This window comes from Elephas maximus, chromosome 19, assembly GCF_024166365.1.
Source record: "Elephas maximus indicus isolate mEleMax1 chromosome 19, mEleMax1 primary haplotype, whole genome shotgun sequence".
Lineage (NCBI taxonomy): Eukaryota > Metazoa > Chordata > Mammalia > Proboscidea > Elephantidae > Elephas > Elephas maximus.
Window position 1 is genome coordinate 67,297,857 of NC_064837.1, and position 25,805 is coordinate 67,323,661.

Consider the following 25,805-nt stretch of genomic DNA (forward strand, 5'->3'; position numbering starts at 1 on the left):
AAGATTATGGCAGTAATGGGATTCAGAGTATATTTGAGTGAGAGAGGGGAGTAGATAAACATAGGAGAATATCACTAAGGTCTGTGATCCATTTTGAGTTAATTTTTGTGTAAGGTATGAGGTTTAGGTTGAAGTTCATCTCTTTTGCCTTATTGCAGTCCAGTTTCTCCAGTACCGTTTGTTAAAAGGTGACCCATCCTCATTGAATTGCTTTTGTACTTTTGTCAAAAACCAGTTGGACAGATTTGTGTGGGTCAATTCGTGGACTCTGTTCTGTTCACCATTGCTGTAGTCCTCTGCCAGTACCACAGTCTTGATCACTGGAGCTATGTAAACCCAACCAAAACCGGTTGCCGTTGACTCAACTCCAACTTGTGGCACCCCTTCCGTGTGTCAGAGTAGAACTGTGCTCCGTAAGGTTTTCAATGGCTTGCTTTGCAGAAGTAGATTGCCAGGCCTTTCTTCCTGGGGAGACTCAAGCGTCTAACCTTTCAGTTAGCAACGGAGGACGTTAACCATTTGCAGTACCCAGGGGCTCCATGGCTATATAGTAAGCCTAAATCTCAGGAAAAGTAGTTCTTCCCGACACGCTCCTCTTTTCCAGAATTGTTTTAGCTAGTCTAATTCCTTTGCCTTTTCATGTAAATTTTAAATAACCTTGTCTGTGGCTGGGGTTTTGATCGGCATTACCTTAACGTGAGTTTGGGGAGAATTTGCATCTTTATTAATTCAAGTTCCAATCCATAAACACTGTGTGTCTTTTTGTTTTTTAATGAAACCTTAAGATGTAAAGACTAAGATAGCAGTGCTGCAACCTGTTGCCATGTATTAAGAGATGATTTTGTTCCACAGAGAATATCAATGGCTATCAGACTGTGTCTTCATTCAGTTCCTCTTTTTTTTTTCTTTAATTAATAAATCTGTAGGCCTATGAAAGGAGGTTTCCCACATGTCCTTTGATTCCGATGTTTGTGGACAGTGACACTGTGAATGAATTCAAGAGTGAAGATGGAGCTATCCATGTTATTGAACGGCGCTGCAAACTGGATATAGATGCTCCCAGACTGTTGAAAAAGGTAACGAAAAAGGACATCTTAAAAGACGACCCTTCAAAACCAGATGAATCAGTACTTACAGCTTCTGTTGCAGTTGGCTCTTCTTAATAAACTCTTTTTATTTCTTTTTTTAAAGATTGCAGGAGTTGATTATGTTTATTTTGTCCAGAAAAATTCTCTGAACTCTCGGGAACGGACTTTGCATATTGAGGCCCATAATGAAACGTTTTCTAATCGGGTCATCATCAACGAGCACTGCTGCTATAGCGTGAGTAGCCAGCGCCCAGCCAGAGGCAGCACGCTTGCTAAAGTACTGGCCATCATTTTAAACAGTGCATTTTTTTGTCCGTGAGGGCGGTTCTTCATCAAATATTGTCACTCAGATTAGTGGGATTGTAGGGAAGCAAGATATAGATATTAAGATGAGAGCTGAGAGGCGTTGTCTTCCCCAGCTTCCCTGCTCACCGCCCTGTTTCGAGGTGCTCCTCTGACCAGGTTATTAGGATGTCCTCCTAACAGGTCTGCGTGCCTCTGTCCTCTTCCTCCTCTAATATAGTCTCAGCATAGAATCCACAGAGCCACGTAAAATACGTGGGCTCACATTGCTTCTCTGGGCTCAAACTCCGCAGGGTCTCCTCATGTCCTCAGAGGAAAAGCCCATGTTTATGGCTAATTGTTTCCCCTGGCTAGACCGGAAGTTTCACGCGGTGGGGCCTTTGTTTTATTCATGGTGAAGAACAGTGCCAGTCACAACATGCTGCCTGAGTGAGTGAGCCAAAAACGAACACAGAGCTCTTCCAGGGGGCCACAGGCCCCGTGTCCTCACTTGGTCTGTACCCGCCGGCCCTCCTTCACTGTGCAGAAGCCAGGCAACCTTCCTGCTCTTCCCTGATCTGCAAGCAGCTTCCCCTAAGAGCCTTTGCTCCAAGTGCCTGCTCTGCCAAGAGTGCTTCCCCAGACTGCACTGCTTTGTTTGCCCCTCACCTCTGTCAGTCCTTGCTCACACCTCACCTTCTGGATGAAGCCAGCATGGTCACCTGTTTAATTCCTAGCCTGCTAACTCCCCGCCCTGCCATCCTTTTAACCTTGCTCTGCCTATTTCTGTTTTCCATATCGCTCATCTTCCCACACCCTTCCCACACCCGTATGAACTCCTCACTGTGTTTATGGCTAATTGTCTCCCCGGCTAGACCGGAAGTTTCACACGGTGGGGGCCTTCATTTTATTCATGGTGGAGAACGGTGCCCGTCGTGCTCAGCAGTATGCTGCATGAGTGAGTCAGCCAGAAACGAGCACAAAGCTCTCCTTTTATAGCCACCGTCAGGGTATTTGGGGAGATTATTTGCACCTCCTCAGGATTTTGAACCTCTCTGTAATTTTTTCGTTTGCTGTTTTCACGATAACAACATTATTAGTAAAATCCATGTTTGCTTCTGGTTACCAGTTGGTTGAGGAACAGACAAACGGTGCTCTCTGTTGCCAGACTAGTTGATGGGAGTGCTTTCTTTCCTTTCGGCAGGTTCACCCTGAAAATGAAGACTGGACCTGTTTTGAACAGTCTGCAAGTTTAGATATTAAATCTTTCTTTGGTTTTGAAAGTACAGTGGAAAAAATTGCAATGAAGCAATACACCAGCAACATTAAAAAAGTGAGTTTACTTTGAGATTTTCTGGAAAAGGGTGGACAGGAGTCATTCTGAGATGACCTGAGCCGACAGTCTTTCTGGAAGGCCAGGAATGGTTTGCAAGGGGTTCCCAGCTATTTCCTGAAGAACTGCCTGGCCTTTGCCCAGTGCCTGACATCCTAGGAGCTGAAGGGGACGGGATGCTGAGGGGGACAGGGTGCTGAGGGTGCTAATTGCCAGTAAGAGGAATGTGTGGCTGTTGGCTGTGACATTCTCTTCTTGGACTTGCTGGGAAAGGTGAGACTTGGGGTGAGGCAGCAGCAGCCAGCTTAAAGCACCCCAAGTTTCCTCTGTGGATCTGCTGTTGGGGGGCCTTGTGTACTGAGGAAATTTACCAGGCGGTCTCTCAGGGGCTCCCAGCCCTTGGGTTGTGAGATTCATCTTCCATGGAAGACTCCCCCTCTTCCCTCTTGTCTTCATGCTGTTGCTAATGGTTGTGGAATTTTGCTTTTGAAACATGTCGGTATGGGACTGTGGGGTGCTTTTTGAAGGCTTGTTTTATTTTCAGAATGCTGTATTGGAGTTTGGATTGAGATATATAAAAATTTCCATGTTTTTAGATACTGTTTCCTAGACCTTTGGAGAAGAGGAAGTAAAATAATTAAGAAAAATGAAAACACAAAGGCGTTTGACTTTTCCCATATTTTTTTCCCGTATCAATCACTTTCGGTTTGTGTTTTAAAAGCCTTTGAGGGGTGAGTAATGCGTATGTTGTATACATACTAACCTTAAGCCTGGCATTGTTTTCAAGGGGAAAGAAATCATTGAGTACTACCTTCGTCAGTTAGAAGAGGAAGGCATCACGTTCGTACCCCGCTGGACACCACCTTCCCTCACAGCCTCCTCAGAGGCAGCTTTCTCCTGCAAGAAACAGCCAGTGTCCACAGCTGTTGTCACCCCTGACACTGCCCTGATGGAAGGGCTGAGCAGCGAGGCCCTCAGTAACATCGCTGGGGCCCCCGAGCTGGTAGTGGGGACCCCGGACGGTAGGTCTGGAGGAGGCTGTATTCCAAAACAACTCTTAGTCAGTTGTTGGGTCTGACACGTGGTGACCCCATGTGTGTTAGAATAGAACTGTTCCCACAGGATTTTCAGTGACTGGCCTTTGGAGGCACCTGTGGGTGAAATTGAACCTCAAACCTTCTGGGTAGAAACCAAGCATGTTAACTGTTTGCACCACCCAGGGACTCCAGAAGGAGGCAAGACCCCTCATATATAAAGCAGAACTGTGTCGTTGTGACCTGGCCCCAGAGGGAAATGATGTCATGCACGCACTTTCAATAAGGGTGCTATTGTCCCCCACCCATTGTCAAACCCTCTGCTGTCCAGTCGATTCCAACTCAAAGCACCCCTGTAGGACAGAGTAGGACCGCCCTACAGGGTTTCCAAGGCTGTAATCTTTGTGGAAGCAGACTGCCACATCTTTCTCCCAAAGAGCTGCTGGTGGGTTTGAACCACTGACCTTTCAGTTAGTAGCTGAGTGCTTAGTAAATTAGAGGGAGTCATTTTCTCCCTGGTTGCTCTACCTATCGTTTCCTTGGAATATTTAGATGTTACATAAAGGAAATGTTAGTCTCTTATTTCTGGCCCTTATCTTTCAGCTTAGGTGACATATTTATTTTATTTTCTCTGAGAATGAAGAAACTTAGAATTTTTGTTTAAAAGGCGGGAAGGCTTAGCCAGCAGTCATTCCTTTGGTGAGACCAGGAAATGCTGACAGCATCTTTAGTGAATGGATGGTAGCTATGAATCCTTTTAGCAGAATGATGTCATCATCGAAGTCAAACATTCTTAGGCTTCCGTGTGCCCTGTGCCAGGCCCTCCCAGGAATGAACACCCAGGGGCAATCTCTAATTTGCAGCCCCTCCACTAATTTCAATATGAATAGGCTTTGGTAGCACAAACACCTTCCCCCCTCTCGTCCGGCTGCCTCAGGTACCTTTCATGTCTGTGGCACCTCCGAACGTCATTCCACACTTTGTCTGGCGCCCCTTGGACTTGTGCTGGGAACAAGTGACACTCTCTGGGCTCCCCCAACCCTACCCCCGCTACACCTCTGGGCCATCCCTGGGTGGCGCAAACAGTTAACATGCTCGACTTCTAACTGAAAGGTTGGTGGTTCGACTCTACCTAGGGGTGCCCTGGAAGAAAGTCCTGGCAGTCTACTTGTGAGAGATCACAGCCACTCAGAACCCTCAAGAGCACAGGGATACTCTGCCCCGTGTGGGGGCCGCCAGGAGTTGAAACTGACTCGATGACAGCTGGCTTTGTTTTTGTTTTCTGGGCCAGGTACTGTTCTAAGCAGTTTATGAATATCCACTCGTTCAGTATTGGTTCCTTTGAGATAGGAAATGCCATGAGTCTCACTTTATACCATGTGTTAACCGAGGCTCAGAGAGACTGAGTAACTGGCTTGGGGTCACACAGCTGGGAAGCACAGAGCGGGGACTGAGCCCAGGTGGTTTGGCTCCAGCATCTGTGCTTTTAGCCACAGTGTTTTGCTGCCTTTTATGTGTATTAAAACACACACACGCACAAACCTTTTCTTTAATTATAAGAGCAATGCCCATTCTAACAAGTTTAGAAAACATAAGAAAATCCTACCACTCAGAAATTTTGTTAAAATATCAACTTGTATCTTTCCATACGTTCTTCTCTGCAGTGAAACTGGGCCTTTTGTTAGCTTTTAAAGGTGGCAGGTATTTTACTTGGCTTGGGAATGAGCTTTCTTTTTCATATCATGAATTTTTCTTTGCCGTCCTGAAATGTTTGCTGTCTTGTTTTTCCAGCATGTGGTACATTATCATGAAAAAGATTCCCTGTATTCTCGAGTAGAGTAGCTCAATCCAAAGTAGGCTTAGATCTGCTTGTTTGTTTTGTCTCATAGTTTGATATCATGTAAGACCTCTTCATAGAACTTTAAGTAAAGACAGTCATTAAAGATCTGGATGTCCGTTGTTTTATTGTGACTAGCATTGAGATTCTGCCAGTAGAGGTGACCTGCTGGTAATCGAGAAAGATAGTTGACCAGAAAGTTCACCTGCATTTTGGCCAGTGTTTTCATTATACAGACTACCTGTGAATTTCTCCGGGATGGGGGAAGGAGGAGGAGTTTAAATCTGCCATCTCTAGGGTCTCATTTACCTCTGTCTAAGACATTTTTTTATGATAATTTTTATTTTTTAAGACATCAAGATCACAGTTCACTGAGCCGTCAAGTTCCAGTGTTCTTGGTTGTAACATGATACTGTGTAACTTATGTTCTAGATAAATTAGATGCAGACTACATCAAGAGATACCTGGGCGACTTGACCCCCCTGCAGGAGAGCTGCCTCATCAGACTTCGCCAGTGGCTCCAGGAAACCCACAAGGGCAAAGTAAGACTCGCCCCCCAGCGTGCAGGGGTCTTCTAGGTATGAAGCCACGGGAGCCTTCTGCTCACAGCCACTAAGAGTTCTTACTTGCTGTGGCTGGGGTATTCATTCCCAGCTGAAAGGGACTAGCTCTGCATCTCTGTCTGAGGAGTCTCTGTCCTTTGCGGCAGGTGCTGACGCTCCTCTGTGTATAATTAAAAAAAAAAAAATAGCTGTGTTTTTTCTGGGTTTCACAGAGGACGGTCTAGGCTAAAAACAACCAGGTGTCGAGTTACAAGGCAACATTGTGTTCTAAGTATTCATACCTTTTAATTTTCAGAAAGTTTGGAGTTCACAGATGGTTTATCCAGAGATTACAAATATTGGGGGTTTCATTTTGAGTTTTTTGGTGACATTTTTTGCCTTATAATGTGTTAATTCCATTTTTGTAATGAGCCTTTTACTTATGGAGCAGGGGTGGGGCTGGTAATGACAGGTGGGCTTGTGTGTCTAGTTACTGACATTACTTAGTAAAGGGAAGCTGGCAGTGTGTGCACTTGACCTGCTGTAACTCTGTCAAACCTGGTTACTGAGACCAAGTGTAGGAGCACCATGTAACAGTGGTCAAGAAAGCAGCCGCAGTGACAACAGCTGCCGCTTGTTGTGCACTGCCATGTCCTAGACACACTTGAAGCTCTTTCTCAGATCCTCCCAAGAGCCCTATGTGGTGGGTTCCCTTTCTGCCACCCCGTTTTACATATGAAGAACCTGAGGCACAGAGAAGGGAAGTAACTTGCCCGAGGTCTTTACAACTAGTGGGTGGTGGGCTCCGGAACTCACATTCCTGTCACTGTGACTGACTGTGTGATCCTTTCTGAGCAGAGAGGCTGCTGCATCAGTGGTCACACACTCTCTTTCAGTGAGTTCTCCAGGGTGGGTGGTGAGCAGGCTCACACTCACACTTCCTTCCTGGTCCCCTTGGGCCAATGGCATGCTTTTAGCATGTGTGTGAGTGCGTGGCCGTGGAGAAAGATGCACGATCTGGAGAGACGCAGATGTAGTCTTGGCTGTTCTTTATTCAGGGAAGCCGGCCTGTTGATCACCAGTTGTCGAATCTCTAGACGGTTCCTGTAGGTTCGCAGCACCACCGTCCCTACCAAAACCAGCAGTGCTTTTTTGTATTGTACGTTTTTATTTATGCAGGATACATTCACAGAGAAGTGCACAGACCCTCATATTCACAGATGACCTCAGGGACACAGCTGATGTTTATAGAATAGTTTTATGTCTTCACGCTGCTGAAACGAAAATGCAGTGCCGTCAAGGTCATTCCAGCTAATAGTGCTGGTTTTCTAAAGCGTTAAGTGAAATTTTTCTGGTAACAGCTAACTTTAAATAGCGGAATGCAGCTCCCTCACGCTAAGCAGGGGGAGTTTGGAGGTTGTCTTCCCTTAGCAACTGATTTTTCTCTTCCCTTAGCAACTTCTGACATTGCTTAGAAACGTCTTTTCTCTCACTAGATCCCCAAAGACGAGCACATTCTTCGGTTCCTACGCGCTCGGGACTTCAACATTGACAAGGCCAGGGAGATACTGTGCCAGTCCTTAACCTGGCGGAAGCAGCACCAGGTTGACTACATTCTGGACACCTGGAACCCTCCGCAGGTCCTTCAGGATTACTACGCAGGGGGCTGGCACCACCATGACAAAGGTGATCCAGGCGCTTGCCACTGTCTAATTTGCATCACGATCTGTCTCGATGGGTCATAAAGACTCAAGACCGCCCCACTTTTCCTGACTTATAACCAGTTGTTGGTGCGTCTTTCCCTTTCTGTTCTGAGGCATCGTGGCCACTGCCACAGCCCTAACGCGCTGTGAGGATATATCAGAGAGCAGCCCAGGAGACCTGTGTTTGCTTCTTCCTCAGGGCCCACGTAGCCCCTGGGCTAGTTACTTACTGCCCTTCTTAGTGAAATGGAGATGTTTTGCCCTATTAACAAGCCTGTCTGGTCTGAAATGCGTAGAGGGAGGGTTTCTCCCATGGTACCATGCTAGTAAAGGGACTTTTCAGGGACTGAAGCCCCTACCCATTAAAAATCCGCTGCCGGCGAGTGGGTGCCAACTCATAACGATCCTATAGGACAGAGTAGAACTGCCCCAGAGGGTTTTCCGAGGAACAGCTGGTGGATTCAAACTGTCGACCTTTTGGTTAGTAGCTGAGCTCTTAACCACTGCGCCGCTGTGTTTCCTAAACCCCTATGGTATCTGTAAAAATGTTTAGCCAGATTTTCGACATCTAGACAATAAAGAGCTTCAGTTCTGCTTTGGGGTGAAAGTAAAGCATAAATCTAGGGCATAATACACCTAGAATGAAGAATGATTTAAACGGGGAATTTAAAGCACAGTTTACTCCATTCTTCATGGATCGTGCCCTGCACGAGACCCTGCTCTGTCCATGATCTGCTTCTCGTTTCCTGATTCAAACCCTGATAGTGGACAGAAGACCACAGACACTGGGGACCTGCCCCTAGGGATTACCATAGGGCCACTTCCTCTCCTGCTTCATGACAGGCCCTTTCTGGGCTGGACAGTCCCCACTCATCTCTTTTTCTGACTCATCTTTTGTATTTCTCTAGGTTAATTCTAGCTTTATTAGTTTTTACTGGAAGCATGTAATATTTATATTTGTTCTACTTTGTGATCCTTGAAAGAGTGAAGCTTGGTAGTAACACGTTGACAAATGTGTCTTATTAAAATTTGGGAGAGTCAGCCTTTCAACAAGATTTTTTGCTTTAAGTAGAACAGATCAGGAGCCAGACTCTGCTAGGAGGTGAAGTTCACCAGCTGGTAATACAAGGTGAATATTGGGCCCTATGACCACCATTAAGACTCATTAACAACCCGCGTTATGCAGATGACACACCCTTGCTTGCTGAAAGTGAAGAGGACTTGAAGCACTTACTGATGAAGATGAAAGGCTACAGCCTTCAGTATGGACTGCACCTCAACATAAAGAAAACAAAAATCCTCCCACCTGGACCAATGAGCAACATCATGATAAACGGAGAAAAGATTGACGTTGTCAAGGATTTCATTTTACTTGGATCCACAATCAATGCCTGTGGAAGCAGAAGTGAAGAAATCAAAGGATGTATTGCACTGGGCACATCTGCTGCAAAAGACCTCTTTAAAGAGTTAAAAAAGCACAGATGTCACTTTAAGGACTAGGGTGCGCCTGCCCCAAGCCATGGTGTTTTCAGTTGCCTTGTGTGCATATGAAAGCTGGACAATGAATAAGGAAGACCGAAGAGGGGTTGAAGTATCTGAATTGTGGTGTTGGTGAAGAATACTGACTAGACCACGGGCTGCCAAAACAACAAACAGATCTGTCTTGGAAGAAGTACAACCAGAATGCTCCTTAGAAGCAAGGATGGCGAGACTTTGTCTCGCATACCTTGGACGTGTTATCAGGAGGGACTGGGCCCTGGAGAAGGACATCATGATTGGTAATGTAGAGGGTCAGCAAAACAGAGGAAGACCCTCAACGAGATGGATTGACACAGTGGCTGCAACAGTGACCCCAAGCATAACAACAGTTGTGAGGATGGCACAGGACTAGGCAGTGCTTTGTTCTGTTGTACATAGGGTCGCTGTGAATCGAAACTGACTCAACAGCACCTAACAACAACAACATGACCGCCATTAGCAACAGAAGACAAGCCGTAGTTGCTTTTCAGGAACATGATCAGTCCATATTCTTTCTGTTACTCTCCTTGAACACTGAGTGGCAGGAGTCTGGGCACCGCTGACTGTGGGTACTCTCTGATCAGTGGGATCTTTTTCTCTTTTATGTAACAGGCAGTGATGGCATGGAGCTTATGTGATGACTTAGGTTCCTTTCAGGCTCCATCCATTAGACCTCCAGGCCATAAAGAAGCAGAGCCAGAGTTTACTGAATTTAAAGATTTCCACAAAGGCCTCGTTTATCCTTAGCCCTTAGGGTGGGAATTTAAGGAAGCTGACTTCTTTAAAATCTTCATGTGAACTTTTTGGTAACTTAAGAAATGAAAATTTAGAAGTGTGCATAGAAAATGTGACCAATCTGATGTTCCCCAGCTACTGAGAACAAGTGCTCACTGAACCCCTGATTGGTGAAGTGAGGAAACTGCGCCCTGCTGTCGCCCACAGTTCCCCTGGCCTCAGCTCCCCTCGCCCCAGCAAGCTCCCCAGCTCCAGAGAGCTCTCTCCAGGCTCCCCACTCCCCCAGCCCCATCGAGCCCTCCCCAGCCCCAGGGATCCCTCCCCAGGCCCTGCCGAACTGCTCCTGCACTGCTCCTTGTTGCCTCTTCTTTTACAATTTGAGGGGGAAACGTGGGAACGCCTCACAGGAGTCAGTTGCTGCCTGCGAGCTTAGGAAAGAGCTTCAAGCTCACCTGGAGTCTCCTGAAGGTTCTTGTTGAGGCCTCAGTGCTGACAATGCGTTTCCTTCCCCCCTGCAGATGGGCGGCCCCTCTACGTGCTCCGGCTGGGGCAGATGGACACCAAAGGCTTGGTGCGTGCCCTCGGCGAGGAGGCCCTGCTGAGATACGTGAGTGCTCCCCTGCAGGGACGTTAGGACCTTAGGACATCAGAGGATATTGTATAAGCCTGGGGTCGGGGAAGTCCTTGAACAAGCTAGGAAACCGAGAGCTCCTAAGAGGAAGATGGGATTTGACTGTTGTGTATAAAGACCTCTCTGGGAAATGTTACCTGTAGACACAGTCAGAAGACAGAAAATAACCCATAATATTTTTAACATACTCCACTAGACAAATGGTAAGTATTCCTAATATATTAAGATTTTCTGCAAGTTTAAGATAGAGACATCCCAGTAAAAAAATTGGCAGGGTTTCAACAAGCAGTTTATAGGTGAGGAAATAGGCAGGGGCAGGAACCTCTGAAGAGAGGCTCAGCCGCCTCAGCCCTCCAGAGGGCCGGGATGCGTTCCATGCTCCTGAGTGTGTGAGGAAGTGGAGACTAATCTATTCGCCACCACTCTTTGAGAAATCTGGGGAAAAAAAAAAAAGAATAGATACGAAAAATTTCAATATTCTCAGCCTTTTACCCAGTATGAAAGAGTCTTCATTGCAACACTGTTTTAATACTAGAAAAGGGAACAGTCTGAATGTCCATTAATAGGTTGGTGGTTGGAAAATATTGCCCTTCTATAAAAATTATGCAGCTGATAAGACCAAGTTGTATATACTGGTCTTGACAAGAGGGGTCCTCACATTCAGTTATTAAGTGAAAAAAGCAAGTTGCAGTGTGCGTGACGTGACTGTTGTTACAGAACAAAAACCCGAAGCACCGTGTCTTCACATACCCGCATGTAACTGTGTACACATACCCGTGTGTGTCTGTGTAAAGTGCTGGGTGCACATACCCGCGTGTGTCTGTGTAAAGCCCTGTGTACACATACCCGCGTGTGTCTGTGTAAAGCCCTGTGTACACATACCCGCGTGTGTCTGTGTAAAGCGCTGGGTACACATACCCGCGTGTGTGTGTGTAAAGCGCTGGGTACACATACCCGCGTGTCTGTGTAAAGCTCTGTGTACACATACCCGCGTGTGTCTGTGTAAAGCGCTGTGTACACATACCCGCGTGTGTCTGTGTAAAGCGCTGGGTACACATACCCGCGTGTCTGTGTAAAGCGCTGTGTACACATACCCGCGTGTGTCTTTGTAAAGCGCTGGGTACACATACCCGCGTGTCTGTGTAAAGCGCTGTTTACAGATACCCGCGTGTGTTTGTGTAAAGCGCTGTTTACGCATACCCGAGTGTGTCTCTGTAAAGCACTGTTTGCACATACCCGCGTGTATCTGTGTAAAGCACTGTTTACACATACCAGCATGTATCTGTTTTGTAAAGCACTGTTTACACATACCCGCATGTATTCTTGTGAGCACAGACACACCCTAAATGGTTTCCATTGTACCAGGAAGAGTGAGGGGAGGTTGTGGGCTTTGGCTTCGTCTTTGCATTCTTAGGCTGAGGACTGATACTACAAGCTTGTACAGGGGGTCCCTGACTTACAACGGGTTTCCGTTTCAATGACAGAGTCGTAAGTCAGTTCAGACGTTAGTCGAATACTACCTCATTTGCCTGTTTGTCCTATAAATAATGGATAGTTTAGAACTGATGTACCTTGCTGGTGAATTGAACTTTTTATCACTGTGTAGTGATCCTCTCCATCCCTAATAATTTTTGGTTAACGTATTTTATCTAGTATTAATATAGCTACACTAACCTGTTGCCATCGAGTCGATTCTGACTTACAATGACCCTGTAGGACAGAGTAGAACTGCCCCATAGGGTTTCCAAGAAGTGGCTGGTGGATTTGAACTGTCGACCTTTTGGTTAGCAGCTGATCTCTTAACCACTGAGCCACCAGGGCTCAGTAGCTACACTAGCTTTCATTTAAGGAGCCCTGGTGGCACACTGGTTAAGCACTTGGCTGCTAACTGAAAGATTGGCGGTTTGAAGCCACCAAGCCACTCTATGGGAGAAAGATGTCGCAGTCTGCTTCTATAAAGATTACCCATTGCCATCAAATCGATTCCGACTTAGAGCAACCCTAAAGGACAGAGTAGACTGCCCCATGGGTTTCCAAGACTATAATCTTTACTAATGATAACATGTACCAAAAAAAAAAAAAAAGACAGTTGTTAAGTACGCTTTGTCATAACTTGCACATGTCTTCAATCAGGGACTGCCTGTGTTGCTTTTGTAGTTGGAAAGGAAGATCTATTTATATATTTAAGAGATTTCAGAAATTTCAGAAGACAACACAAAAGTCACAATGGAAGCATCAGGAAAACATACCCACTCAGGATGACTGCTTGGAAGCTGATCCTGAGTCATGGCCTCACCTCACTACCCCAGCCTAGCTCTCCTTCGGGGGTGGCTCTTAGTGTCACCCAGAGTCACCTGTCTCCCTGCCTTCAGGCTCCCGCCTCCCGTGCAGCCTCCAAGTGAGCGCCGGCAGCACCGTCTCCCACTCCGCCCCCCGCCCCAGCAGAAGAAGACTGTCCTTAAATTAGAAACAGCAACACTGAAAACTACACCTCCTTATCCTAGAACATCCTCTGCCAACATTTTTTCGGGTATTCTATTAGCCCTCCCACTGTGTGAGTGTACATGCGTGTGTACGTATTTATCTGTGCGAATGTGTGTGCACATAAAGATACAGACCGACATCTATGGGGAAGGACTAGCTAATCCAAATGGAGGGCTCTCTTTAGCGGAACTTTAAGCGTTTGCTTAGACTCCCCTTTCTCCTGGCAGGCGCATGTAGTATCCAGATGTTCTCACACTTAGCAGATACTTATCTTCAGTTCCAAATGTGTTTGTCCTGAAGACAAACCGAAAGATCACACCCTGCCCTGCTCACTGGTGACGTCGCTCACCGTTGCTTTACTTGGGGTCTTACTTTGGCTGTAGGCGATAGTGTTTATTCTCTTTCCAGAGTAAGATATTCTGTTGGTGATACGCTTTGTGTACGTGAATATGGCAGAAAATCTAAATACATGATTTTTGGGGTTTACATGCCTACCTGCAATATGCCGTGTTAATGTCACTCTTTTTCACAGCCTGATGCAACAGTCTGAGCCTTTGAGACTAATCACGGTCATTTTTATGGCCCTTTTATGCATAGGTTCTCTCCATAAATGAAGAAGGGCTAAGACGGTGTGAAGAAAATACCAAAGTCTTTGGTCGACCTATCAGGTAGATGTGGAATTTTGATTTGCTTCTGGCTTATTTGAGAATATGAATTAAATGTTTCTAGTTGATTTTGGAACCAAAATCTGAAAGTTTACTGTTTTCCACAGTGTTCCACATGGTAGAAAATAGGTAAAATTGTAACCCGATCACATGGGAGGGACAGCTGCTGGGTCCTAGTACTTCTTCCTCCTCTGGGGAGTGCTGGCATGGCATCGGGCAGGCCAGCCTGTTGTCGGGTCAGCCTGCATGGTCCTCATGACCCAGGGCTGCGGCTTCGATGCAGTCTAGTCGGTTTCTGTGCGCACGCGCACGCATTCCCAAACCAGACTTCTGATTATGGTGAGCTGTCGTAGAAACGTGAGTGACTCAGAGGCTGAGAAGAGCATCATGGAACGTAGGCCCCAGGAAGGCGCGGAGATATTTGCTCACTGCTGTCTCCCCAGCTCCAAAGACAAATATGTATTAAAATTCTAAATACTCATACCTTTTGTAAGAGAGTCTTTATTGCAACATTGTTTTAATATCAGAAAAGAGAACCACCCATTCATAGGGCAGTAACTCTTTGATGAAGACTAGCGTATTGCTAGTAAAAGAGGAAGACCCTCAACAAGGTGGATTGACACAGTGGCTGCAACAATGAGCTCAAACATAACAATGATTGTAAGGATGGCTCAGGACCGGGTGGTGTTCCGTTCTGTTGTGTGTAGGGTCACTATGAGTTGGAACTGACTCGACGGCACCTAACAACAACAGCGTATTGCGGCTCAGTTGCACTGCGTGTTAAATGCCAGGTGTGCGCCTTGTTGGCAGTGGACCAGGAGACGTGACTTAAGTGTGAAGGATGACACAAATCACTCTCCTTGCTGGATCACTGAGCACCTCTCACTGAGAGGCCTTTGGGTGATGGGTGATGGGTTCTGGTCCTCTGTGCTTTATAGGAGTAGATAACACAGGAGCTATGCACACAGTTCATGAAACTGCAGTTCCACAAAACTAGATGGAACCGGATGTAAATGACTGTTTTATGATTTCAAAAAGAAAAGGTGAAATACAAGACACCGTGTGCCACTCATGCCGTATCCTGAGTGACACACTGCTCTGTAACCCCGCAGCTCGTGGACCTGCCTGGTGGACCTGGAAGGACTAAACATGCGCCACCTGTGGAGACCCGGCGTCAAAGCCCTGTTGCGCATCATTGAGGTGGTGGAGGCCAACTACCCCGAGACACTGGGCCGCCTCCTCATCCTGCGTGCCCCCCGCGTATTCCCAGTGCTCTGGACGCTGGTGCGTGCAAATCCCCCGCGTGTTCCCCGTGCTCTGGATGCTGGTGCATGCAAATCCCCCGTGTGTTCCCCGTGCTCTGGACGCTGGTGCGTGCAAATCCCCCGCGTGTTCCCCGTGCTCTGGACGCTGGTGCGTGCAAATCCCCCGTGTGTTCCCCATGCCCTGGATGCTGGTGTGTGCAGATGCCACGTGTTACCTGCCCCCCAGGTGTCCCCCAAGCGCTGGATGCTGGTGCGTGCAAATCCCCCATGTGTTCCCCGTGCTCTGGACGCTGGTGCGTGCAGACACCATGTGTTACCTGCCCCCTAGGTGTCCCCCGAGCTCTGGACACAGGTGTGTGCAGACGTTATGTGTTACCTGCCCCCCAGGTCTCCCCCGAGCTCTGGACTCTGGTGTGTGCAGATGCCATGTGTTATGTGCCCCCCGGGTGTCCCTCGAGCTCTGGATGCTGGTACATACAGATGCTGTTGGCAGTGACTATGTACATTTGTATACGTAAATCTGTGACCATAAGGAGCCCTGGTGGTGCAGTGGTTCGGTGCTTGGCTGCTAACCGGAAGGTTGGCAGTTCAAACCCACACAGTGGCTTCAAAGGAGAAAGAGCTGGTGATCTGCTCCTGTAAAGATTACAGCCTCAGAAAGCCTGTGGGGCAGTTCTCCTGTGTCCTTCAGGGTCGCTATGAGTCAGAGTCTGCTTGATGACATACAACAAGTCTTAACTAGTTAGGAAAAAACAAAGTAAATGTGGAAGGATAGAAAATGTGTTTAACAGAGAAACCCACGTTTTTTCTGAACGTCCTAATGTCCTGCAAATGGACTTTACAGAACCCGTGTCTCAAGCTCAAGTGCCCTTCTCACCCCCATCGCCCACTCATCTATCACAGTGTCATTTGTCTCTGAAAACCAGTTGGCAAAGCAGACATGACCAGTGTCTTTCCTGTGACTCCAGGTTAGTCCGTTCATTGACGACAACACCAGAAGGAAGTTCCTTATTTATGCGGGAAATGACTACCAGGGTCCTGGCGGCCTGCTGGACTACATCGACAGAGAGATCATCCCAGATTTCCTGAGCGGAGAGTGCATGGTGCGTACGGAGGCTGCTGAAAGGGGTCGGGTGCTGGTCTGCACAAACACCCTTCATGTTCGGTTTGCTTTGTGGTAGTTTTGTGGCTGTTGTCTCTCTGATCCAGGAATAAGCTCCATAGAAACTGAGTTTTTATGTAATTTTTTTTTTTAATATATTGAATTGCTGAGTAATCATGTCAATGCCTCCACTTTTACATTCTGTGTTGGTATAAAGGAATCAGAAGAGGTGAGTGCCCTGAGGACCTTGGGGTGCCGGGGACAGTGCCCTGACTTGGGGTCAAGGGCACGCAAGTGTGCAGCAGCAGCCTGGGACAGGGCTCCGTGGGCCGCAGCAGCTCTGAGCCACAGGACCTGGCGTTCTCCACTGCCTCCTGTGTCTGCTTCCTGTTACAGACAAGACCTCTGGTCACCCTTAGGAGTAAAGGTTACAGTTGTCCTTTCGAGATGTGTCGATGCTGGGTTTAGCTAACGAATTGGGTTTTCAGGCACGTCTTCCTGAATGGTTAGGGGACTTTCAAAAACACTTTGAGTTCAGCTCTCAGCTCATTAGTGCTGCTTTAAGAAAATTGCAGGCATAATCACAGTACAAGGGCAAAAAAAAAACTAAATTACAGGACTGTCACTGATCAAGTGCCTGTGAGATAAGCCACGTCTGTAAGTGGCTTTGTTATATGTGATGAAGTTGCCTTGTCGTTCTGACGGGAAGAATTGAGCTCCCGGGAGCAGGAGGAGGCCTGCCTCACAGCAGGTCAGGCTGCTTTGTGCACCGACCGCCCTGCTGGCCTGGTCAGAATGCGAAGAGCTTTCATCATTAAAGGGGTCGCCACACCCTGGCCTTGCAAGACTGCGGGGATGTCGAAGAGGCTCTCGTCAAAGAGGCTCTGGTTCTCTTCTGCCTTCCTGTGGCCGGAGGCTTTTACAGCTCTGACCAGCCTGCGACTTTTCTAACGTTAGGTCCTTGCTGGGACGTTCTCCATCCTGCTCCGCTGTGAACTGAGGACGGGGTGTTTATTTCCTGAGTAGTCACCTCCCATGGCTTGATGGTACGCTCAGGTTTTACGAACTTGAGCATTAAATTGTTGAATCAAGGTCAATTAGGAGATGTATGGTATGTAGAAATTCTGATTCAACTCAGCCGGTACTAAGCAAATTCAGAAGGAGCTCTCCTTTATTGCTTTTTGGCCAGCGTTAGAGACTAACCACTTGATGTAGGTTAGACACGGAGCTTTCCACAGCGATTATATATCCTGACTATAATTGCACCTAATAAAAATAATGCCTGTAGCTGCTGAGAGTGAAACTTTCCGTGCATGACTGTTTTCCTTTACGGGGCAGTTTAAATACCAGCTCTCACGTAAACCAGCTTTAGTCCTGGAGCTCGGTACCTATGCATATCGGTGGGAAGCCTGGGGTACATCAGCTTCTACTCATTTTCATTTATTCAAAGCAGAACACATGTCCTGAAGTGGTTTTTGAAGACTGTGTTGTGACATTGTCAGGGTTTCTATTCTCTAACCAGCTTCAAGGAGCTGAGCATACCAGGAGTGACGTCCACCTGCGTGCCGGTTCTCAGAGGTGAGTGTGTGTGCGCAGCTCTCATGTGTGTGTTTGGATTTCCAGTGTGAAGTGCCAGAGGGCGGGCTGGTCCCCAAGTCTCTGTACCGGACTGCGGAGGAGCTGGAGAACGAAGACCTGAAGCTCTGGACCGAAACCATCTACCAGTCTGCGAGCGTCTTCAAAGGAGCCCCGCACGAGGTACCCTGCGTTCGCAAGTGCCACCCAGGGCGTCTGGGGCCACTTCTCTCCCCTCAGAGAAATGGTGCCTCAGTGCCTTTTCCTTATGAGGTTTCCTCTAGAAGAACCGGTGATTTTTATGGTTTTAGATTTTTTTTTTATACTTGATAATTTAGTTGCGGTAAACGTCAGCATTGAAGAACAGGTGTTTCCCGGGATCGAAAACAGATGTGCTTGGTCAGAGTGAGAGAATGTTTGGTCCCTCACCTTGGTCTCACCGGTGACCCCGAGCAGACATGTGTGACGGGACTCATTTGCGTGGCCCATTTCCAGCTCCCGCACGCAGTGTGTTTAGTGCTTGTAGAGAACTGGTGGTGTTTCTGTTTTTCCCTGAGCCAGTTTTCGTAATTCCAACTTAAGGAATTTGCCCCTTCTTCCAAGTCTGTGGAGCGGGAAGCAAGCTCATCAGCGTGCTCCGTGTTTCCGTACACGCTCTGTCCTGTGTGTCGTAAGTGACCTGGAGCATGGGGACTCACAGCTGGGTCACCTTCCCTTAGCTCTGGGGCAGGGTTTGTGGCTTAGTTGTTGAGGAGGACGGTGGCACTGTGAATGTGGCGTGTTCAGTGGGAACATGGGCCTTGCCTAGGCTGAGGGTGGTGGCCAGGCACTCACCCCTGTTGCCTCCTGCCATAGCTGCCTAGCTCTGGCACCTGCCACTTGTAGTGGCTGGCATGGCTCCTAGCACAGCTCCTAGCACAGTCGACCTGACACTTGTGGGCCAAGTGGATGGAGGTAGTACTGTTGCTATGGTTGGCACAAGCAGAGACAGATGTGGGGTGCCCCATTTATAGATCGCATAGGGAAAGACTCAGATTGTTATAACTGTGTCCTGAGGCTTATTTGTATTAATTTCTTACCTTTTAAAACAGCGTGTGTTGGTCTTGTGTTATTGTGGAATATTGCTATCCTCAATCCTTTTTATTTGCGGGGGGCGGGGGGCAGGGCAGGCTTGAGGAGCCGGAGTTCTCGGTTGCCTTTTATTAGGTAACTGGAGCACTTGTCCCCGTTCAAGAGCTTAGTGGTTAGTACACTTCCCATATGCCACAGGTGTCTGTAGGAATGGTGAGTTTTCTGTGTTAGAACAGTAAGGATTCCCGTTCGGCTTTGGGGATTAGGTAAAGCACAAATCAAACAGTTACATACCTAAAATGGAGACTGGATTAGATGTCCCTGTTGTGGGCACAGAAGGGGGATGCCTGGCAGCATGGGGGGCTCAGGCCATGTGCAAACCCTCCAGGGGCCCTTGGCTGAAGGGAGAGTGGGCCGTGCCGCTCGGCCCCTCGCGGGGTGCTGCTTTGAACCTGCTACGTAAGGACGTGCTGCCCTGGGATTTAGTGTGACAAGTAGCAGCGTGCAGTGAGCCAACCTTTTAGCCTCTTTGAAAAGGGCCCGGCTTGCAGGAGAGCGAGGCACTAAAGATCAGGCCGCAGAGTCCTGCCGAGAGGAAGGGGCGGCGGGCCTGCGGCAGCTGTCGCTCAGGCAGGCCAGAACCTTTTGGTGCTCACACCACTTCTTACAGCTGGTTTTCATTCTCACACCCCTTGCTCCCACAGCCGTCTTTTGAAACTTAACCTCACAGGATGTAGTTGAGGTTTTAGAAGGGCCCTCGACGCTGGGTGTGCCCCTGCCCTGTGTCCGTGCCTCCACCAGCCTGGGCTCTCTTCGCACATCGTTCAGGCCTGCTCGGAGGCTGGCTTCCTCAACTCATACCGGCCCTGGCTCAGGGCGCTTCCTCCTGCTCTTCCCGGCCCTGTGCGGCTGCACCTCCCCGACCCTCCCTGAGCACTGCAGTCTAAGGCAACGTGTGGGACCACCCTGCGCAGGCCTGCACGGCTGCAGCCTTGTAGTACTGAGGCACGTGGCACGTCCCAGGCCCCTAGTGTTGGGAGTCGTGTGCGCAGGTGTGGGTAACAATGTGCCGCACGTGGTGTGCAGTAGCAGGAGCCACGAGGTGGAGGAGTGAAGGAGGCGGGGGGGACCTGGCTGGCAGAATCGTGACTCTGAGTCGGGATCCGCTGATCGTAGCCACCCCATTTTCCTCCCCCCGCAGCCATACCCCCAGCAGGATCAGAAAGCTGCATGAAAGTCCCAGGCTGGGCCCTGAGCTGGAAGTCTTGGCCGGCTCTCGGTTGGCTGACAGAGTGCCTTTCTCTAGATTCTCATCCAGATCGTGGACGCCTCTTCAGTGATCACCTGGGACTTTGACGTGTGCAAAGGGGACATTGTCTTCAACATCTACCACTCTAAGAGGTCACCCCAGCCCCCCAAGAAGGACTCCCTGGGCACCCACGGCCTGACCTCACCTGGAGGGAACAACGTGCAGCTCATAGACAAGGTCTGGCAGCTAGGCCGCGACTACAGCATGGTGGAATCGCCACTCATCTGCAAAGAGGGAGAGAGCGTCCAGGTGAAACCCCCTTACCCCACTCCCCTGCAGCCGGCTGTCCTGTCCTGAGTCACTCCTGCCCCGTGTAGCCTCCCAGGCGCCATCTGTCTGGGGAAGAGCAGTTAGGTGTGCCTGGTGCAGTCATGCTTCTTGACTCAGGGTCACTCAGGAAGCCAAACCAGACTTAGAAGAAAAAGTACTCCAGTCTCAGCCGTGGCTTCAGACAGAACCCGTGACTTCTGTCCGAGTGTGTCAGCTCCCCCAGAATTATTTCCATAAGCGGGTGTGTGAGAGGAAGGCAGTGTATTCTGAGCACACACAGCTGGGCCTCAGCAGTCTCCCGCCAAGACAGTGGGGCCATGTCATGTTCACCTCCTTCAGGGGATGGGCGCCCTAAATAGAAGCACAGGAAGCAAGTGCTTAGGGCTATTAGTTGTCATTAGTGGATGTTCTAATTTACTCAGAAATGAGCTGTCAGTTCATTTTGACAATTCAGGCCAGTTATTTTTGAGTGCTTGTGCTCCTCATAAGGGGCCCTGGTGGCACAGTGGTTAAAGCGCTTGACTGCCAACCAAAAGGTCGGTGGTTCGAACCTACCAGCCGCTCCGTGGGAGAAAGATGTGGCAGTCTGCTCCTGTATGGATTCCAGCCTTGGAAACCCTACGGGACAGTTCTACCTTGTCCTTTAGGGTCGCTATGAGTCAGAACTAACTTGACAGCAACAGGCGGGTGCTTCTGTTTTAGCTGCTCTCCAGGAGCTCCTGGCCTTTGCAGGAGAGGCCATGGTGCTGCCGTCGCAGCTCGAGGACGGGCCTGTCAGTGGCGCTGGTCTGAAGGGCAGAGTTAAGAATGGTAGACCTGATCCGCAGTCCTTACTCCCAGACGTGGTGGGCAGGTCACCTTCAGGTTGGTGTTCGTGGTAGGCTGACGTGCTTTCTGCCCAGGGGGCCCCCGGGAAATCATGGAGGTAGAACATTGCCAGTCCAGGTCACCTGTGCTGACCTGAGAGTGGTCAGAGTGCCCCTGCCCAGGCCTTTCTCTCCACAGCCTCGTGGCCTGCGTACAGGCTTCATGTGCCCTCGAGGCAGCAGGTGTCTGAGGGAGGCACTGAGCCTCCCCCTGCGGCCTCCCGCACCTCACTGAGGACTGGCCCCCAAGGGCGGGACCTCAGGAGACCAGTCCTGCTCAGCGGTACTGCCTTGTTGTCCCCAGGGCTCCCACGTTACGCGGTGGCCAGGCTTCTACATCTTGCAGTGGAGGTTCCACAGCATGCCCGCGTGTGCCGCCACCAACCTGCCGCGGGTGGACGACGTGCTGGCCTCCCTGCAGGTGTCCTCGCACAAGTGCAAAGTGATGTACTACACGGAGCTTATTGGCTCTGCCGACTTCAGGTACAGCTCCCTTGCCGTGGCGGAGGCTGCCCGAGGGGTGTACGGGGGTCCCCCCATCCTGGGGTGGGGGCTACACAAGTGGGTGCGTGCGGGGCCCTTATGCCAGGGTGGAGGCTGCACAAGTGGGTGTGCAGCGGCCCTGTGCTGAGCGGGAGCAGGGCAGCAGTGGGTCTGAGGGCCTGTGCTGTTGGAGCAGGTCTGCAGTGGGTCTGAGGGGCCTGTGCTGGGTAGGAGCAAGGCTGCAGTGGGTCTGAGGGGCCTGTGCTGGATGGGAGCAGGGCGGCAGTGGGTTTGAGGGGCCATGCTGGGTGGGAGTAGGGCAGCAGTGAGTCTGAGGGCCTGTGCTGTTGGAAGAGGGCGGCAGTGGGTCTGAGGGGCCTGTGCTGGGTGGGAGCAGAGCTTCAGTGGGTCTGAGGGGCCTGTGCTGGGTAGGAGGAGGGCTTCAGTGGGTCTGAGGGGGCTGTGCTGGGTGGGAGCAGGGCTGCAGTGGGTCTGAGGGGCCATGCTGGGTAGGAGCAGGGCGGCAGTGGGTCTGAGGCACCCCCTGCTTGATGGGAGCAGGGCGGTGCTGGTTCTGAGGGCCCCGTGCTGGGCGGGAGCAGGGCCGCAGTGGGTCTGAGGGCCCTGTGCTGGGTGGGACCAGGGCTTCAGTGGGTCTGAGGGCCCTGTGCCATGGGAGCAGACTGGCAGTGGGTCTGAGGGGCCTATGTTGTGGGAACAGGGCGGCAGTGGGTCTGAGGGCCCTGTGCCATGGGAGCAGGGCGGCAGTGGGTCTGAGGGCCCTGTGGTGTCATGGGAACAGGACGGCAGTGGGCCTGAGGGGCCCTGTGTTGTGGGAGCAGAGCTGCAGTGGGCCTGAGGGTCCTGTGCTGGGTGGGAGCAGGGCGGCAGTGGGTCTGAGGACAGGCAGGGAGGAGCCTCGGGTCCCTCACTGGCTCTGACTGCACGTGTAGGGGAGAGATGGGTAGGCTTTGCCCCTGTTCAGTTCACGATGGGATTTGTGTGAAAGGCAGGGGGACGTACTACCTCAGGTGACACTCAGACCCCTCTTCACTGAGCTGGCCCTGAGGGAAGCCAAGTAACACATAGCCACATGGCGCAGATTGTCCTAGGAGGGTGTGGAGAGGCCTGGTTTAGCAGTGGTTCAAAGGCTGCAGAGAGCCAGGTTGAGCTGCAGGGTGGAAGGCCGCAGAGGGCCCAGTCGAGTGGTGGGGTGGAAGGTGGGCTGTTTCTGAGACTGCGGTGCCCGAGCTGACTCTCTGTTCCCCGCGTTGTTCCAGGGGCTCCATGACCAGCCTGGAGTCCAGCCACAGCGGGTTCTCGCAGCTGAGTGCCGCCACCACTTCCTCCAGCCAGTCCCACTCCAGCTCCACGGTTTCCAGGTAGTGCAGCGAGGGGATGGCGCTCCGCGGGATGCCGGCTCCGCCTGCCTGGGTGACCGCAGACACCGCTCACCCTCTAGATAGCAAACTAGTCTCCAGATGGTAAACTAGTCGTGTGATCCCGAAGCTCTCTCGACAGGTAGTTTTAACTCTCACCCTGACTCTAACTCAATAGCCATAGATTTTGTATGCAGTGTGCGCAGAATCAAACCAGAGCACAAGGGCTGTCTTGAGAGGAAAGTAGTTTATATTCCAATTAAGAGACTGATTTTTGTCTCATATGTTGATGCAAAAAAAATTTTTCCAGGAAACTCCACCCACCTGTTTGTACAGTAGCAGATGGGTTTTTGTAGCCTCCTCAGAGCCGAGGCCAGCTCCTTATGGGGAACAGAAAGCTGCACCTGTGTCCTGTGTCCCGTAAACCTCTCCAGCCTTCATGTCCTTCCCTGCCGTGTTCAGAACAAGAGGTTGTGTGGATTGAGCGACAGCCCTCAAGGGCCCCTTCCCCGAAACAGACACTGTAACTCCACAGGACTCAGAAGCAGCTGCAGGGAGCGCCACCCTGCTCTGGCTGACCCACTGCCATCCTGAAGCTGTGCTGGTGGGCCTGGCGGACCCAAGGGGTCCCCCAGGGACTCGAAGGAACACGCCACCATCCTTAGCCACTGTTGTCTGTGTCCTCCTTTACAAATGTTTTTCACACTTTTCAGAGCAGGGTTTCTCGGCACATGAACATGGGTGGAGGGTTTTTTCCCTCCTTCCTCATCGGTGTTTATCTCCCCGTGTCCCTGGGAGCTTCATGTCATCCAGCCCAGGCGGTCCTTCTAGAAGAGTAGTTAGAAAACCAAGGTCCATGCTCCTTGTACCCCTTCAGCTTTCTCACTTGTTGCCGGTCGGGGTAGCATAAGGCCTGTGGGAGCTTTGCTCCTTAGTATGTGGGTGGGTGTGCGTGTGCGCGTGAGGCAGCCAGGCGTGGGTGGTGGGGATAGAAGTTTTGTTCGTGGAGCAAAGGATTCTTCACGGAAGCAAATCAGAGTATGGGATGAGTTTGCCTTTTGTTTTTCCTTTTGGTTCCGGATTGCGAAGGTCCCCTTCGCAGCTTGTTATGTGGAAAAGCGGGCTCCCGGCGAGTGGTCCTTGCAGCAGCACAGGGTGGGTCTGTGTGCAGCAGGGCCACCCTCTGTGACAGGCAGGTACACCCAGGCTGGCAGTATCAGAACCACTCTGTTTCCGTGGCTGGGTGGCCTGTGATGGAGAGAGTGGGTGTGTCCCATGGGGAGGTGTCAGAAGGCTGGGGCAGACACGGAACAGGCGGCCCAGGAGCCCTGGCCCCTCAGCGTCGGCTCCCCGCCGTGGAGGCCAGCTCGGGCCGCCGCCTGCCTCGGGCTGCTGCCTCCTGGCCGTAGCTCTGCGTTTCCTTCTGAGTGCCAGACGCCTGTTCCAGAAAGCATGGCAGGGTGACAGAATGTATCTGTGCTGGGTCCAGACGGCTTCCTGTTTCCAGACTGTGAGGGTCTGAAGACAGTCCCTTCTTTCTCCTTGTCTCTTTCTCTGTGTCTCAGATGGCGACTTTGCTGACAGCTGCAAAGAAAACCCTTCACTCAACAGTCCCCATCTGCCCAAAGGTGTTTGTAGACCTCTCTGAGATGCAGCCCCTCCCCCACCCCAGGCTGGAGATGTAATTTCGTTAAGCTGATAGAAAAGTGGCACTGTTTTGTCCCCAAAGAGTTTAATGAGTCTTTCATTGAAAGCACATACTGCGCAGACGCTTACAGGGTTTTCTCAGGAGTGAAGTGCCACCTCGTTCTCTCTGTGAAGGGGTGGGGTCACCTGACCGGCTCTGCGGTTTGTTCTTTGTCTCTCCTGGCCGTACCTGCCACCCCATAACCATGGGCTGTCCCTTTCTCCCGGCAGGGCACGGAGGAGTCTTGGTTTCCCCCACTCTGTAACTAATGTCTTCATTCTCTCTCCGCCCTCTGCTCACTATTTGCATATCAAACTGTAAATGTTTTGTATACTTATTACCTCACTCTTGGTAATACAATACTGATAGTCTTTAAAAGATTTTTTTATTGTAATCCATAATAAATGTGAACTGTTTAAAGAAAAGCGTGTCTCTTTGAGCACACCCTGTAGTGGCAGAACCGGGGTGACACCGCCCTGCAGCCCCAGTGAATGAATGAGTTTGAGGCAGAGGTGCTGATGGTAGAACCGGGGTGACACCGCCCTGCAGCCCCAGTGAATGAGTTTGAGGTGGAGGTGCCGACCTTTGGGTGTATGATCTCCGTTACCAGGACCCAGAGCCAGAAGCAAAGGAGAGGACAGTGCTGCCCGTTCCCTCTTTAGAACGCTCTCGGGCCTGGAAGCTTGGGTCCTTTCCCAGGAAGCCACAGCCCCCAGCAGGTGCTGTGGAGCTGACGCCGACTCCTGGCAACCCCCTGTGTGTCAGAGTAGAACTGTGCTCCGTGGGGTTTTCAGTGGCTGATTTTTTGGAAGTAGATCGCCAGGCATTTCTTCCAAGGTGCCACTGGTGGACTTGAACTATCAACCTTCTGGTTAGCAGCTGAGCCCACTAACCGTTTACAACACCCAGGGGCTCCATTTCCTAGGTATAGAGTCAGGACAAAGAC

General features: G+C 50.2%; 1 protein-coding gene across 1 annotated transcript in view; it reads left to right on the top strand.

The window, feature by feature from the left end:
• Positions 1 to 25,298, top strand: part of SEC14L1 (SEC14 like lipid binding 1) — a 67,766-nt gene extending 42,468 nt beyond the window's left edge. Inside the window, exons 3-16 of the mRNA XM_049858922.1 lie at positions 927 to 1,076; positions 1,192 to 1,323; positions 2,575 to 2,703; positions 3,491 to 3,725; positions 6,007 to 6,116; positions 7,613 to 7,802; positions 10,591 to 10,679; positions 13,785 to 13,855; positions 14,965 to 15,136; positions 16,086 to 16,220; positions 17,843 to 17,977; positions 20,172 to 20,423; positions 21,615 to 21,793; positions 23,074 to 25,298. Of these exons, the coding sequence (XP_049714879.1) occupies positions 927 to 1,076; positions 1,192 to 1,323; positions 2,575 to 2,703; positions 3,491 to 3,725; positions 6,007 to 6,116; positions 7,613 to 7,802; positions 10,591 to 10,679; positions 13,785 to 13,855; positions 14,965 to 15,136; positions 16,086 to 16,220; positions 17,843 to 17,977; positions 20,172 to 20,423; positions 21,615 to 21,793; positions 23,074 to 23,179 (2,085 nt within the window). The 3' untranslated portion in view covers positions 23,180 to 25,298. The remainder of the gene's footprint in view (positions 1 to 926; positions 1,077 to 1,191; positions 1,324 to 2,574; positions 2,704 to 3,490; positions 3,726 to 6,006; positions 6,117 to 7,612; positions 7,803 to 10,590; positions 10,680 to 13,784; positions 13,856 to 14,964; positions 15,137 to 16,085; positions 16,221 to 17,842; positions 17,978 to 20,171; positions 20,424 to 21,614; positions 21,794 to 23,073) is intronic.
• Positions 25,299 to 25,805: the final 507 nt, after the last annotated feature.